Source organism: Staurois parvus, unplaced genomic scaffold (genome assembly GCF_062004578.1).
Source record: "Staurois parvus isolate SC_StPar_1 unplaced genomic scaffold, SC_StPar_1.0 ptg000652l, whole genome shotgun sequence".
NCBI classification, from domain to species: domain Eukaryota; kingdom Metazoa; phylum Chordata; class Amphibia; order Anura; family Ranidae; genus Staurois; species Staurois parvus.
In genome coordinates this window covers 1,318,268-1,334,786 of record NW_028318448.1, presented here as the reverse complement: position 1 = coordinate 1,334,786, position 16,519 = coordinate 1,318,268, and the positions used below count along the sequence as shown (strand labels likewise).

At 41.0% G+C, this 16,519-nt stretch overlaps 1 protein-coding gene across 6 annotated transcripts in view; it reads right to left on the bottom strand.

The window, feature by feature from the left end:
- DST (dystonin) overlaps positions 1 to 16,519 on the bottom strand; it is a 675,093-nt gene that overhangs the window by 195,758 nt on the left and 462,816 nt on the right. For all 6 annotated transcript variants that reach the window (XM_089694126.1, XM_089694129.1, XM_089694130.1 and 3 more), the window contains 9 exons: positions 14,459 to 15,001; positions 13,742 to 13,918; positions 10,954 to 11,077; positions 8,849 to 9,057; positions 5,209 to 5,526; positions 4,397 to 4,563; positions 2,389 to 2,545; positions 2,170 to 2,296; positions 729 to 788 (listed from right to left, as the gene is read on the bottom strand). In XM_089694126.1, coding sequence (XP_089550252.1) covers positions 729 to 788; positions 2,170 to 2,296; positions 2,389 to 2,545; positions 4,397 to 4,563; positions 5,209 to 5,526; positions 8,849 to 9,057; positions 10,954 to 11,077; positions 13,742 to 13,918; positions 14,459 to 15,001 — 1,882 coding nt within the window. The remainder of the gene's footprint in view (positions 1 to 728; positions 789 to 2,169; positions 2,297 to 2,388; positions 2,546 to 4,396; positions 4,564 to 5,208; positions 5,527 to 8,848; positions 9,058 to 10,953; positions 11,078 to 13,741; positions 13,919 to 14,458; positions 15,002 to 16,519) is intronic.

Sequence of the window (16,519 nt, the reverse complement as noted above, 5' to 3'; positions counted from 1 at the left end):
TAACAATCAGTAAAAGCACTTTAAGGACCCTTTAACACTAGAAACTGCATATGAATTACACAGGAACACTGTGCAATTCACATGCATTTCTGTGCCGTACAATTTCAGTTCCATTAAATTTGAATGGGCTGAAATTGCACCACACCACATCAAAAGTAATGCATGCAATACATTTTCAAACAGACGACAACCAGATAGTATAGTACTTTTGTACCATGCGATCCGGTGTGGGCAAACACTCCACATTTGCAAACTGCGTTTGGGGTGTGGGCAAGGGCACTGCGACTGGAATGCGGTGCGGAAAGCCGAATGGGAACACAGTTTACCCACACTGCATTCTAGTTTTAAAGGGCCTTAAAAGAAACTCACTCATATCTGTATCTGTAAGCATTGCTGAGAAAATTAATTTAAGTTCACAATACAGACACTGACATTTCAGCTTTGTTTTTACTGAGAGCAAATCCTGACAGGCTGCCACCCTTCCAATGTAAACAAGCAGCAGGTTTTTCTAAGTTGTTAGAAACTTACTGAAACCCCACTATAGAGTCTTGGCTGTGATCTTAGAGGATCTTTAAAAATACATACCTTCACATAAAAATCAGCTAGAGAGGTCATGGATGGCTTTTAGTTCTTTAAGCTCTTCTACTTGTTTTTATGCTCTTCAAGTTATGCAGGACATAAATACATATTGTGTAATCACTGATTTCCCAAGTTTTGAAGTGCCTTACCTTTACTTGTTAAATTTTCTTTAACAGCAGATGAAGCTGATCCATTCACCAGGCCCCTACCTATAAAAAGAAAAAATCATAAGCAAACATTTTTTAATTTGTAGACTTAGAAAGGAAGCAATTTATAGTAAAAGCTATTCAACGATGTATGTACATTTCCTACTATGCAAAGCGATAAATATAAATATTACACAAAACATGTAGCCTTGAACTTAACTGAAAAAGGTTGAGGTCTAAATGGACCCAGGCACCCAGCATCTTGCTTTCTGGATTGCTAACATGAACATGGTAGATGATGGTATTATACCATACTGCAGTAGAAATATGGTTAAATTATTGTACTCCCTATAAAACTTTAAAATATGAAGTTACAAAACTCTTGAAAACTAAGCTATAATAAAGTTAGAATTGCCTGATTGTATAATCTCACACCTACCATGTACTTGACCCAGATTATTTTCACAGTTAAACTATAAAATCTACAACTCAACACAAAACCGTTAAATTTCTGTTTCCTCTTTGTCTTTTTTCCAGCTTGTAGACTGTTAGGCTCCATGTACACTACAGCTGATAAACTCACGTTTAGGAGCTTTTCTGCAATTTTTTCAGCAGCCCCTGAACTTTCCCTAATGTTTTCCTATGTGTCCATGTACACAGTCGTTTACAGTTGTTTACAGGCAGTTGAGTTTACAGTCGTTTTTTTGAAGGCACCAAACATGCATTCAGGAGTAGATTTTATCAGCGTTTCAACGCCAAACGCTTGTAAACACGGCTAAACGCAGCTAACCGTATTTATAAGCATTTGTGTTTGGAAAATTTTTGTAACTCTTCCATTTCCAGATGCTGCCCAGAGCCTTTTTTCATCATGAAAAATGCATGCAAACAGTTTTCCCGGTACTCAAATTGACCTGGTACACAGTACTTTGAGGTTTCGCATGAAAGAAAATATGTTAGACACTGCTGCAATAATTTCTGCACAGAAATGAGCTGGAACACATCCAAACATCACAAAAAAAAAGACAGCTAATCTCAACAAATACTGCTCTCTCTGCTTCTGCTCTATTTTTCTCAAAATGTCTGAAATAGTTAATTTTTGTACTGTTTTTCAGTGCATTCTGGGCATTTTGGAAGGTCTCCTGAGGTTATCTTTAAAAAACGCTTCTAAACGCAAACGCTCATAAACACGCATAAACGCGGTATGCAAACGAGGCTAAACATACTTTTTTAACCTACGATTTCCAGCAGTCAGTTTCCATTGTTCAGAAGTGTCCTGTGTACATGGAGCCTTAGCTCTTTGGGAAGAGGCTCTCATTCCTATTGTTCAATAGGATTTGTGTCTATTACAATGTAAATTGTATAGTATAGGTATGCCTTTGTTTAGTACAGCACTGGGATATGTAAATAATATACTTCAATTTTATATTGTCATTTGGCTACATACCCGATTTGGCGGTTGATCTGGTCTTTGCAGGTGAGGTCACTGCAGCAATCAAGCTGCACAATGATGTTCCTTTGCTGTTTACTTTTTGTACTTCTGGTGACTTTTGTGTCCAGTCCTCTTGCAAATTCTGAAAATATTTAAAATTGATAATTAAGCTCACAATTTAGAGTTTTACTGTACCCATTTCCACCTCTAAGTTTCCAACATGTAAGATCTCACCTTAGTTTCTTTTAGACGTTCAGTCAGATCTTTCAAACACAGAGTCAGTGCTTCTGGAGGAATTTTATCATTTACTGTTGTAAACCAGTGTTTCAAAGACTGAACCAAAGACTGGAAAGAGTCCATCTGACTTTGACAGGAGGATACATCCTCTTCCCTAAAAATGAATACAATTACAAGAAACCCTTATAAATAATGGGTCAATCATTCTGCATTTCATTCTAAAAAGGGCGAGTCAACGCAATACCTAGTAAAACCCACCTTTTTTGTAAATTACAACTAGTTATCCACTAATGTTTTTGATATGCTGCATGAGAATTGAAGTGGAAGGCAAGCCAAAAAATAGACCAAGGTACAAGGTACAAGGTTGGTGGTGCATAAATGTGTGTTTGTGTGTGTGTTGGGAGGGGGGCGGAGGTGTGCTGGGGGTGTGTGCAGTGGTATGCTGGGGAGTATGAAGGATGCTGAGAAGTGCAGAGCTACATGTAAAGGGTTCAGCAATGTGCAAGGGGGTACAGAGGTTTGCTGGGGGTATGGAGGCATGCTGAGGGGTACAGAGGCATTCTGGGGGGTGTAGAGATGTGCAAAGGGGTATGGCATTAGGTAGCTCTAGTAGAATCATGTCCATTTTAAATGTCCCACCCCTAATTAACACATTAATGCCAGCACCACCCGGCACTTTAAGAGGTTTCAGATGTCAGGATCCGGAGGCAGAGATTTTGGTCACATGATTATAAAGCTCCTGACCTCTACTTTCCATTACCTGCCGGTAACTGCTGGGAATGTGCCCTCAGCACAGCTTTATTGACATTTTGGTACACATATAGGCAGCCTCTTGGCTTTAAGACCCACCCACCGAGAGGCCGCATATATGCGTATGGCTGGTGCAAAGATGTTGGTACATTCTCCACCTAAAATGGCTGACAGAACACATAGCAAAAAAGAAGGTGTCCCTGAATTTTTTTTTTTGGAAAGGTTGGCAGCTCTGCAGGAAGGGGTCCCGCTGCAGAACATGTGAAATGGTCCTGCTGCAGGATCATAATAAAGGGCCCTGCAATGGGGTTAAAGAGCCCTGAAATCAGTAGGAAGGCCCTGGGACCAGTGAAAGGGCCCCGGGACGCGGTGAGGGGGGTCGTTCATAGTTTATTGCCCAAGGGCACTGAAGGTTCTAGTTACACCCCTAATGCCTCTCATTTGTTATCCTGATGTGTTCATTAAGAAAAGAAAGGTACTGGTAAAATGTGACATATTTACTGGACCCTACCCCCACTCTCCATCCTAAAAGATCATATTGTGTGCTTACAGCTGTCGGTGGGAAGGAGAGGAGGAAAGCAGGCAGTACTGCGGGGTGGAGGCACACAGGGGAGCCTGGGTAGCGGGGGGAAACATATGGTGCACAGGGAGGGTGATGGGTGAAGATCTGATCCCATGTATGGCTCTCTCTGCAGCAGCAGAAAGCCAGAAGAGGGAGAGGAGGAGAAGCCAACTTTCAGCTGCTGCTGCATACAGGGGATCTGTTGCAGTAATTTCCTCCTCACTGTGCTGATCATCCTCCCTGCCCATATCCAATTCACCCAGCTGCCTGGGCCCTCCTGCTGGCATGGGCCCCATGCAGGAGGACTAGTGGTACCCCCTTATCCATGGCCTGCCCACCAGAACAGATTGCAGATGGAAATGTTGCTTGCTTGGACACAAACAGCATTAAACACATGAAAGGTTTTAGCACATACTGTACCTATTCTATTTAAAACATAGAACTATGGTCATTACTTCAACAGTTATCTATAGTCCTCCCTGACCTCTCCATAAATGAAATGGAAAATGTGTTGTGGGGGAAAGCTTGACCATAGCATCTAAAGAAGGCTAGCACTATTTAGTGTCAATTGAATGTCTCAGTTCTAATCATGACTGACATTATTGGTAGTGTCTGTAGTCATGTGCTTTGAAAACATTGGCATTCACTCAAGCCAGTTTTGGACTAAGTCTATTGTTATATGACTGCACTCACTTTGCTCTAACAGTCTCTTCAAGATCCTTGAACATTTTTGACAAGGAGTTCACTTTTTCCAAAACCAGGACCTTGTCTCCTGGGAGCCCATGTACACACAATTCTTCTACCAGTCTGTGTAAATCCTCCAGGCTCTTCTTGTGCTCCTGTAGCTCATTGCTTGTTTCCTGTAACAGAAAAGGGTTATCTTATTTTCTTCACTTGTTATGTATGCAGTTTTGTGACTTACCTGGTTTGTCGATGGCTGTCCCACTTTGGATAGTTTAAGTAAATGAAAGCAGATTAAACTAAAATGGGTCATTGTACTTATTAAACAAAATTATGACAACTATTTATTGTCTCCAGCAGCAACTTTCCTGCATTGATGTGTATAGGAAGGCTGAATAAAACATAATGGTTGCTATGGGTAAGAAGAACTATTTTTCTTTCACATAAAGTTACAAACTCGAAACTGTTCATAACTTTCTAGAAGGATGAAGCTGTAAGGGTGATTGATCTCTCTGTCAAGTGAGGTGGTGATGTTCAACAGTATAATTGAACTTAAATGTGGATTTAATGGCATCTCCAGCTATAATTAGCAGGATTGATCAGATACCTTACTGATCCAGGGAAATACTGTAATCAGGCAGCTACTAATAGGGTCATAGAGGGGATTTTTTTTTCTCCAGTCTGAGGTTTATACCTACCTCACTGAAACATTGTTTTACCTATTTATGAAAAACAATTTCAGAAGAATTGACATTTATGGATGCTTGTTTTCCAGCTTTATCTACCAGGTAACAACAAATTGGTATGTTTAAGACATGCTGTACCTGCAAGTACTGAGACAGCTCTGTCACATCCTTTCCAGGACTATCTGCCTCGATCAGTGCCTTTAATGTTTGGTCCAAGAATGATTGCTCTTTCTCAGTGAGGTCCTCAAACAGTTCCACCTGGGTCTTTAAGTCTTCCATTTTCTTTAGGCGTGCTTTAGTAAGTTCACCAGCTTTAGAAAAACGTTCACACAGTTCATTCATTTTTCCTTGCAGTGAAGATGCAGTGGAGGAATCTGCTGTCTCCATAAATTTTTTCACTTTCTCATTCATTGCATTAATGCTGCTCTGACGACTTGTGATGTCTTGTTCAAGCATCTTATAACAGGAAACAGCAATAAAATTGTATTTTACATAAGCAGTTAATGCTAAGCATACAAGACAATGCATATATAACATTAATAATAATTTATCTGTACAGGTAGCAGGCTTACAAGATATAAGGCAGGGGTATGCAACCATTCAAGGGTGGAAATCTAACATCAAAGAGATTAAAGATCACTGGGGTGCCCCCCCCCCCCTTTTTTTTAAAGAAATAAATTAACTAGCATGTCCTCCATAAGAGATTAAGACGGCAAGAATAAATCTTAGGAAAATCTAATAAAACACGTTACTGTAAAATAATAAACCTAGCCAAACTTGAATGTTAACTTCAGCAAGAAACTCAACATTCGCTTTCATTCACAATTTTTTCATGTCTGGGGAGTAACTGGTCACTCTCACAAGACAAGGCAGAACCACTGAAACTGCAGGTTGACTTGCTTGACTAATTTTAGGCCTTGCTGGCCTCAAAGCTAGCTTGATTGTGTGCTCCTAGCTCTCGCTACTGTAAGTTGTATGTAGGACAGTGTACAGAGGTCAGTAGAATGTAGGGTGTTGTACAGATGTCAGTAGTATGTAGGGCGGTGTCCAAAGGTTTTAGGAGTAGGTATTGCAGTGTACAAAGGTCAGTAGTATGTAGAGCAGTGTACAGAGGTCATTAGTAGGTAGTGCAGTGTACAGAGGTCACTAGTCTATAGGGCAGTGTACAGAGGTCACTAATATGTAGAGCAGTGTACTGAGGTCACTAATTTGTAGGTGAGTGTACAGAGGTCACTAGTATTTAGGGTAGTGTACAGGGGGTCAGTAGTATGTAGAGCAATGTAGAGAGGTCAAGTAGGATGTAGAGTAGTGTACAGAGGTCAGTAGTAGGTAGGGCAGTGTACAGAGGTCAGTAGTAGGTAGGGGAGTGTACAGAGGTCAGTAGTAGGTAGGGCAGTGTACAGGGATTAGTAGGGCAGAGAACAAGGGTAACAAGGCAGAAGACAGGGTATTAGCAGTGTAGAGTACAGCAGTGCTGTGTGCAGAGGGGTCAGGAGAGCATGGTACAAGTAGGTTATGAGGACACAGTACTGGGGGGGGGGTCAGGAGGGCATAGTACTGGGAGATAAGGGGAACACAGTACTTGGGGAATTGGTAAGACTCAAGGTCTGGAGGGCACAGTACAAAGAAGTCAGGAGGGCATGATACTGGAGGTGTGAGGAGAGCAGGGTACACGAGGTTCAAGAGGACACATTACAGATGGGCCAGGAGAGTACAGTAATGGGGTGGTCCGAAGGGCACAGTTGACGGAGGTCAGGAGGGCATGATACTGTGGGTTAGGAGGGCATGGTACTGGGGGGCAGGAGGGCACAGTGCATGGAGGTCAGGGTACACAGAGGTCAGGAGGAAATGGTACTGGGGGGTCAGGAGGGCAATGAAAACATAGGTAAGAGGGCAAGGTACTGGGGGTAAGGAGGGCATGGTGCACAGAGGTCAGTAGGACATGGTCCACAGAGCTCAGGAGGACATGGTCCACAGAGGTCAGGGGGGCACCAAACACACAGGTCAGGAGGGAATGGTACACAGATGTCGGAAAGGCAGGGTACTGAGGGTCAAGAGGGCATGGTACTGGGGGTAAGGAAGGCATGGTCCACAGAGGTCAGGAGGACATGGTCCACAGAGGTCAGGAGGACATGGTCCACAGAGGCAGGGGGGCACCAAACACACAGGTCAGGAGGGAAAGGTACACAGATGTCAAAAGGGCACTGTACTGAGGGTCAGGAGGGCATGATACTGGGGGTAAGGAGGGCATTGTCCACAGAGGTCAGGAGGACATGGTCCACAGAGGTCAGGGGGGCACCAAACACACAGGTCAGGAGGACATGGTCCACAGAGGCCAGGAGGGCATGGTTCACAGAGATCAGGGGGGCACCGAACACACAAGTCAGTAGGGAATGATACACAGTTGTCAGAAGGGCACTGTACTGAGGGTCAGGATGGCATGGTACTGGGGGTCAAGAGGGCATGGTACAGGGAAGTCAGGAGAGGACAGCAGCAGTTTCCTGATGCAGAGTGGAACAGGGAAGCTGCTCTGGTAGATCAACCTGATGTGGTACGCTGATCACCACTGGCATTCCTCTCTCATTCATCCCATGTCATGGCATAACACAGACAAGCACTTTGGATGGACTGTAGAGGAGGGCCGGCAGGGATCAGAACACTAGACCCTAGTGTAAAAGAGCCCAGACTTTCCCGAGCAGTACTTTTGAGACAGCCTCACCACAAATCCAAGGCTCACAGCACAGATGTCCAAGCTGATAGAGCATCCTAGGTGGTACCCCGCAGCCACACGTATGCAAAGGGCATGCGGTAGAGTAGGTAATGCCTTTACAGCCTAGGATGCGCTTTGACTGTTTTCTGGCTGAAGAGCTCTAAGCTGCTAGAACTTGAGGGTGGGAAAAGCAGAGACCTGATTGTGATCTACCTGTCACCTATCTGCATTCAACTGGTAGACCGCGATCAATAAGTTGCCGACCACCAATTTAAGGTAATGGAGTTTTGCTAGCTAAACAAAGATAACATAATTTTCTCGAGAAGCTTCCTACTTTTAACAATAATCCCAGATTAATATTTAGATGTTTAAATAGAATATAACACATAAAACCAATGTGATATTTTGGTTAATTATTTTTAAACAGGTGACTTAAGCCTCATACACACGATGAGAATATCAGAAAAATGACAGTTTTTTTTTTTATGCATGCTAGTCTCTTATATATCGAAAACGAAGAGCTGTAATGTATTGTAATGTATTCTTTTGTTTCCAAGCATGCGTGGTCTAAGTCATTTTTCTTTGGACGAATACTGTACTGATTAAATGAAAATCTTTTGTTCTGTTATCGCACGAGAAAATGTTCGTGCTTGTCCATTCATATAATTCTGCATGACCTGTTGTAATTGGCTTTCAAAAGCTGTGTACTAACGATCAGATTTTTGGACAATCACTCCAAATGTGGTATTTTTGTTGTCTGATTTTCTCATCATGTCTACTAGGCTTTAAACCACAGGGATCCTACTGTGTGCTTGCAGCTGCCGGTGGGAAGGAGAGGAGGGAAGCTGGCAGCACTGAGGGGGTGGGGGCACATGGTGGGGGGGAGCAGCAGGGGGAAACGTATGGTGCACAGGGAGGACAATGAATGCGGTGGGGGGCAATTACTGAAACCAATCCCTAAATATCTGACTTTTCAGAATCTAAAAGCATAAAGCTATTACTTGTTCATATAAAATCTAATAACAGCAGAAATGTCCTATGTTTCTCTAACATGATACACACACTTACATTGTTTTTTGTAATAATTTCCTGAATAGATGAGGAATTTAATGGTACATGTTGTTGTTCTTTCAGGTCCTTTTCCACCCCTTGCATCCAATCAAACATTTCATCTAGTCCATCTTGAACACTAAGTGAGCGAGTAAGAGTTATCTGGAGTTTCTCATTCCAGTCATTCAAAGACTGAGATAAATTATTGTATTTTCCCACAATGTCATCTGCAAAAGAAATTTGTAATATGTAAGTGAAAAAATCCTATAGGAGTACCACAAAATATTTAAGCTCCCATTCACACTTTAGGGTAGCATATACTGTATGATTGCATGTTTTTAGAAGTGAACAGCCATAGGGGAGCTTTTTATGTGGTATGCACTTATAGACTTTTATTATTGGAGCGCCTGAAAACACTTGTTTTTACATGTTTTTTCACATACTTCTATTAAAGTCAGTGGAGACAGAAACTCCCCATTCTGCATTAGAAGTAGCATTTGGACCATTTGGAGCTTCAGGCATTGAGCTATAGACAAACAGGGACAATTTAAAAGCATGGGATTCAGCTTTTTTAACTTCAAGCTACAAAATGCTTGAGTGTGAATGAGGGCTTAAAGCAGTGTTGGGTCAATTTTCAGAGCACAGAGTGAAAACAGCTGTAAACCAAAGCATTTGGATAGAAAACATTAATCAGGCTAGTAGAAAATTTTATCTGACTCCTACTGTTCTCTGTACAAAAGTCTAGTTCTTATGGTGAGCTTACCAAACAGAAAGTGCACAATATATCTTCATACTATGCTACAAATAGATCACTACAAATGCCCAATTATTTCTCGAATTTATAGATAAAGTCCTAAAACCATACATTCCCCCACATCCCCCGAGTGTATAAAGATCAGTAGAGCCCAGTGTACTTTTAGCAACAAGCTGATGTGTTATGAGAAGGGTATTGGCTCACTGTCTCTTAAAACACCAGGCCGAAATTGAAGGTTGCGAAGGTTGAGAATAATGCAGTAGGAACATGCATATTGACATTTATGTTGAGACCAACCGGCATGCTTTGCACAAGGCTATAAAAACAAATAAATTAAAAGACTATCACTGCTTCTATAAAACAGAAACAGTGTTGGACCCACACAATATTTGTCTTTTAACCAGGCTGTGACATTAACAGAAGAATTTAAATTAAAATGGTAGCAAACCTCAGACATGAAATGGAATAAAGCATATCCCTCTAAAGTGTGCACTTGTCTGTATTACGAGCACTAAATGTCATTGCTGCCTGCTGTATCGTTCCTCTGCTATCAGCATGAATCACTTCTGATAAGTTTTCCTTACACCAAGAAAGGGGAAGGGACCTCCAGCAGATTGACAGCCTTAGCTCTGTTACTGTGAGTTGTGTGGATGGGGGGGGGGGGTCCATCGGTCAATCGGCTCCCAGAGCTCCCCTCACTGAGCTCTGCAGAGTGTAATTTCAGATCTCCGCTCCCTTTTTGCTGACAAGCTTTATAAATTCTGGACTATGAATGGATGTAGAGAAGAGAAGACTGCAGATAGACAGGTCCAACTTATGTAGGAGGATTTGTTTCATCACAGTGTATAACATGAGGCAAGTCGCTTCATGAGTATATGCAAGATTTTACAACCATTTTAATTGAACTGTATCAAACATATGATTACAGACAAACCATTTTTTTACTATGATATTATTCAAAATTTTCTGTACTCGTGTATGCATCTGTGCTTCCATAAACATGAGTTTAGCATAAAGACATTTTCCAAGAATACAAAATTTTCCATTTTTGGATATGTCTTTATGATATACTGTATGAGTGTTTATGCAAGGACTGGTATATAACGGAGTTCGGCCACACACAGCCATTCACATCTAGGGTTGGTTGTACCCAGCAGCTGAGCTTTAAAGAAGGGGAAAATGTATGCTGCATGGGTTCAGGTGTGCATTTGCAAGAGGCCTTAACCCTTTTCAACTTTACTAAAACAAATTCTTCTATTGTTGGCTTTGTCTCTCTTGGAAAGATTTCCACTCATTTGCTGTTCTGCTGCCTACCTGGATATTACAATATAGTGAAACAAACAGTAAATTGTAAAAATAAATTTAGTACCAAGTGGCTTTTGGATTTCATCTTTGTTTAACAGGAGCCCTCCTCTGGCATCAAGGAGACCTTCTGCAGCCTTCTTTAGCTTCTCCACACCAACCTGGTGGACAGATACCTGCTCACAGAGCAACTAAAAAGAAGCATAATGTGTTAGGAAGATAAGTATTACACACAGATTGATACAAAAAATGTACCAGTTTACAAAAAAGAAAAAAAAAGAAACAAATCTGGTCTGTATGTGAATAAAAGTTTTGATATTTAGTTAAATGAAAGCTGCAATCTTGAAACACATTAGCTCATTTAACCCAAGCAAGCAACTTTGCAAATATAATCTCTTATCTGCCTTTTCTTTCCTTGTGCTATTGCACTGTTTACATTCAGCGTGTGTGTGTATATGTCTGTATTGTAAGTACTAATCACATGGAAGGCAGCCCCTCCATACACCTATTTGATGCACTTTTCAGTGCTAATAGTTATAAGAGAGGAATTTTGACATGCCTGTACATTCCACCCCCTAGAGTACAATACAGGTCACAGGCATGTTATTCGTAGACCCTGGATCATAGGCTCATACCTTTAGATGATTGGACACTGGCAAGCTTTTAAAGACACTGTAACCTTACCCCAGTCCATGAGTCCCCAGTTTTGTAGCAAGCAAAGCAGAGTAAGAAGGAGAGTTTAGGGAGGATGTTGTGTGCCCTGTACTGTACTCTAAGGTATGCAAATTGCTGGACAGTAGATAGGATACCCTTGAAGGGGTCTTCTGGTCCATGGTGATGAACCAGGGCCCTGGACTTGTATAGCATGTAATGCATAGTTGTGTACTATATGATTAAAGGCTAAGTTCACCTTTAGTTAAAAAAAAAATAAAAAATAAACGCACATGATTTTGCATGTTAAAAAAAAAAGTGTACTTATTTATTTACAAAGGAGCCTGCCAAGCATTGCACCCATCAGTGGATCACAGGTGCACTGTCAGGCTTCTGCAAAGACTGTCTTCAGCTATCTGAATGTCGCACTGTATAGGCAGACAGTTAACTGAACTGCAGGAAGTGTCAATGGAGTATGAGGGAGCTGATCAGCATGCTCGGAATCCATAGAGACCTACAAGTCCATCTTCCCTAGTGGATCACTGTAAATGGATGATGGGACTGTGCAGGCATAAGAACCTCTGCTCGCTGTCACAGGGGGAAGAAGCTCTGTTACATGTTACACCTTGAATACGAATGTAACATGTTGGTAAAGGTGAACCTATCCTTTACAATAGAAATATTTCTGTGCTGTATTACACCTATCTTACCACTAGAGAGCACAAACTGCAAGAAGCAGGCTACTTCTGCATATGTTTATCTACTCCCTGCCTATATCTTCATTCTATGTGTTAGAGGCACGCAGTTGTGAAAAGCAGAACACATATGTAGGACAGATGTAGAAATATTTTGTCTCAGTATCTTCTTGGTCATTGCAAAGGAGAGCAGGATAATACAGACTCTGTGTTTGTATCGTAACAATACAGCTATTTATTTGCACAACTTCATTAAATGATCTACTTAGTTGACTTAAAGTTTATATATAGCCAAAACTTTTTTTTCAGGTCTAAATAGGGTGGGGAAGGATTAGCACTCCAGTTTTACTGTGGTTGAAGACTCCATTGGATAGATTCCTTTTCCGCTTTCTGTCTGGTTAAAAAAAAGTTGTCCCCAGAAAAGGAAGTAAGGGGAAATCTCACTAACAGCAACATAGACATATGTAAACATTTTTTTTCATTTAGGTAAGGTAATGCTAGGACCCCTGTCAGACATTTATTGTGAGGGGAAATCTCTCTATTTGAGCCCCATATAGCAGTAAAACCTGACAAGGTTTCTAACCTTTCCCCATTCTATCCAAAACTAAAATATCTTGGGTATAGATATACGTTAAAGCAAATTTCTGGATTTGCCTTGCAGTGTGGCCCCTTGCACAGCAAGAATTAAATGCACAGTCTAAGGGTGCAGATAGAAGGTGTATTACTTACCCAGTCCCTCACTCTAGGAGACTCCGGCACTGTCTTCAAGCTCCAAACTGTCGCTAGGCTATGAGTGGTCCCACGGAGTAATCACACACAGTGAAGCGCTATAAACCCTGCATTGTACGTGAGGAGGCAAGTGTGTAACAGCAGCTTGAAGTTGCTTCAAGAGGATGCTACGAGGGAATGGTTGCATAGACTGAAGAAGCCCGCTGAAGACAAGAATAAGGTAGGTATTATGTCTTATACATGCAATACAACCTAGACTGAATTAGTCAGTGCAGGGAGCCCCACTGCAAAAGTAGATTTTATCTCATTCCCAGAGGGCAGCTTTAAAACACACCAACTCTCTATATAACCTACGCACCTTCCTGCCTGCATTCCTAAGCTAAGGGCAGATGGACACCAGGAAGCGAATGTCCCATGAATCATCTGCCCTCATTCAAGAAAAGCTAGAGGGTGTTTTTCAAAGTGATTTCTCAACAAAATAAAGCATGGAGACATGGATGGATGAGGAGTTTTCTTTGTATATTTAAAATGAATAAATAGTATTTTTGGTTTGTGGTGCTCAGATACAGTGTAGTTCCACTTTAATACAGAGAATCCATTGAGGTAAAAACCGTTTTGACTTTAGAACCACTTTAACTTGTGTATGACCAGCACTGCAGGGTAACTCATTTATTTAGTTGCATATTTTGGCTATAACCTTGAATATTATGAGCAGGTTCTTAAGGAATATCCTTACTTATACTGCTGACAAAAGAATCACGTGTGTAAAATATAGTTTACCTTTGTTTCTTCTATCTGCCTCTGCAAGTTCCTGCTGTCAGCAGCAATAGGTTCAGACAGGCGTTTTTCCACATTGGATTCTGAGCTCTGAAGACCTGCCAGTAACCCATGTGATGCTTCCTTATAATGTTCATATTTGTCCACTAGATCCTTCAGGTTATTCCCCAGGACATTGCACTATGAAGAAGAATTACAAAAGCAATGGTTTGTATTTTATCAAATTAACACAACACAAGCACAGCACTCCAAATATTTGATTAGTATGCACAAACAACTGCAACAAAATGGAAATTATTTTAGACATCTACGCTTTACAGCTTTTCTTATATCCTTCCTGTTTAGCAGATACAGAAGTTAAAATTACAAGCACAGTAATCACTGATTCCAAGCAACTGAAGCAAGATGTCAAGATTGTCAAACAGTCTACTGACCTACAAGACTTTAGCAAATGGGGACTTTATCACTTACTTTATATACTTCAGTTTATCCCAAAACTAGAGACAAGAATGGAGCTATATTCTGAAACCCCCAGCACAATTGGGCCAGCTTCAGAAATGTAATATTTATTATATGCAGAGCTAATTTGAGAATAAAAAAAGTTATAGGACTTTTTTTCCTTTATTATCTGTTAGCATGACAAATTATCTGTTGGCATGATGTTCATTTCATTACTTTCTTTTTACGCTGTAGTTATAAATAATACAAAAGTAAACCTACCTTAGTATGTAAAGACTTGAAGTTTTCAGAAGCCAAGTCTATTTTGCTTTGAACCATTTTACATGTTTCCAGGGTGCTGACATTATTATTATCTTCCACAACATCATCTTTGTTGCAAGGCTTTGCAGCATCTAGTACTCTCTGTCCAGATATAGTGATGTAACGTAAGTCCCCTTTGTGAGAGATCACATCTTCTGAATAGATTTTTTGCTTTTGCAATTTGTCCAAAACACCAGAAAAGTTCTCAGCCCCAATCTCTAGATACTCCAGTTCATGCTTTGAGTCCTGAAGCCAATTCTCAAATTCATTATAATCTTTAGAAAACTTCTCCAATTCTTCTTGCACTGTCTGGATTACCTTCATTTTTCTTTCAGAGTCGCTTAAAGCTGACTCATATTGGGCTTTTAATGCTTCTATATCTCCCTGAAGCTTTTCCTTCTCTTCAGGAGTGAGGTGGCGACCTTGTTTCTCCAGGAGAGCTTGTGCTGATTGTGTTGCTATTATAACGGCCTGATGCTGAGATACAAGCTTTTCATGTTGGGCCTAGACAATTTGTTAAAGGGAGATGTTGTAGATATTTTAAAAAAGAATACGGTACATAAGATGCATAACAACATCCTACAACCCTGACCCACAAGTAATTATGACACCTATGGCTCACAGCGTAAAGAAGAATCCCATTAAAATACTAACTGATCTTAAACCTGCTCCCACCCTAATTCTAAGCCTGTTTTAACTGCACTGTAAAGGAAAGATGTGTATACATACCTATTCTAAGGGTGCTCCTGTTTGGTCACATGATATCTCCAGTGTAGAGAAAAGATCACCAACAATGGCTGCAGAGCCCAGGTCATGACGTCACCCATAGACTTACTATGGGAAATCCGTTGACGGCTGTCTTTCATCTACAGTAAAGCCAACACTGGGAGCCGATCATGTGATTGTGCTAGAGAGCCCTCAGAAGTATAGACTTCTTTCCTTTACAGGGTAGGTATAGTTAGCATTTGATTGGAATTCTACTTTAAAGCCCAACTCTGGCAAAAAAAAAAAATATGCCTTGCAGTGGGACTGTGCCAGCACTGCAAGGGTTGTTCAATTTTTTTAGGGGAGTAAAAAAAAAGGGTTTATTTATTGGATCCTCTGCTCTTCCCCAGAACTAGACCAGTACCTACAATGTCTGCACCCCATGCTCCACGAGTCTAGGGTCCTAACATCATCAAGACCAGAGCAGGGACCATAGCCCTGCTTTGGACGTGAGTACACTGCTGCATCATGGAGGAGAACTGCTTGCCAGGGGAGTGATCATTTAACACCTTCCCGCCCAGCATATAGCTGACTGATAGCCGGGCAGGACACTCCTCCTTCTAAAAGGACATCATATGATATCCTGGCAGAAGACACTGCTCAAATAGCCATGCAGTGGCCTGATCTGCCACCAGCTGTGTCCACTGGACACAGCCAATGACCGATCACTACACCGACCCGCTGCCAGTGTCATGTGATTGCTGTGATCAATCACAGCAAATCACATGACAATTGTATACAATGGATGGCTTCCTTTCATGCCATCCATTGTATACAATTGTGTTGTTAGCTGTGATTGGTCACAGTGGTCACATGGTATAGACAGGGCCAATCACAGCCCATCTGTACCATGTGATGAGCTTTGGCCAATCACAGCTAATTACAACAAACAACACTGAATGAATCAGTTTCATTCAGTAAACATGGTTGTTAATATAAATGAAATACTTATTGGTATAAGCAATCATAATGTGTAAAAAAAACTGTACTCACTTGCCCAGAGTAGTACAATGTTACTATGGTAACATTGTATTGCTCTGGTCACAGTGTGTTGAAAAAAAATGTAAAAAAAGAAAGAAAGAAAATGTAATAAAAAAAAAAAAGAAAAGAAAAAATGAAAAAAAAAATTTTTTCTTTTTTTTTACAAACTGTCACCACCTACATAATAACACTGTATTGTACTATCCTGGCATTTTCTGGCCTCAAGAAATGAGATTGGCCATCAGTTCATCAGTATTGATCGTATATGCCATAGTT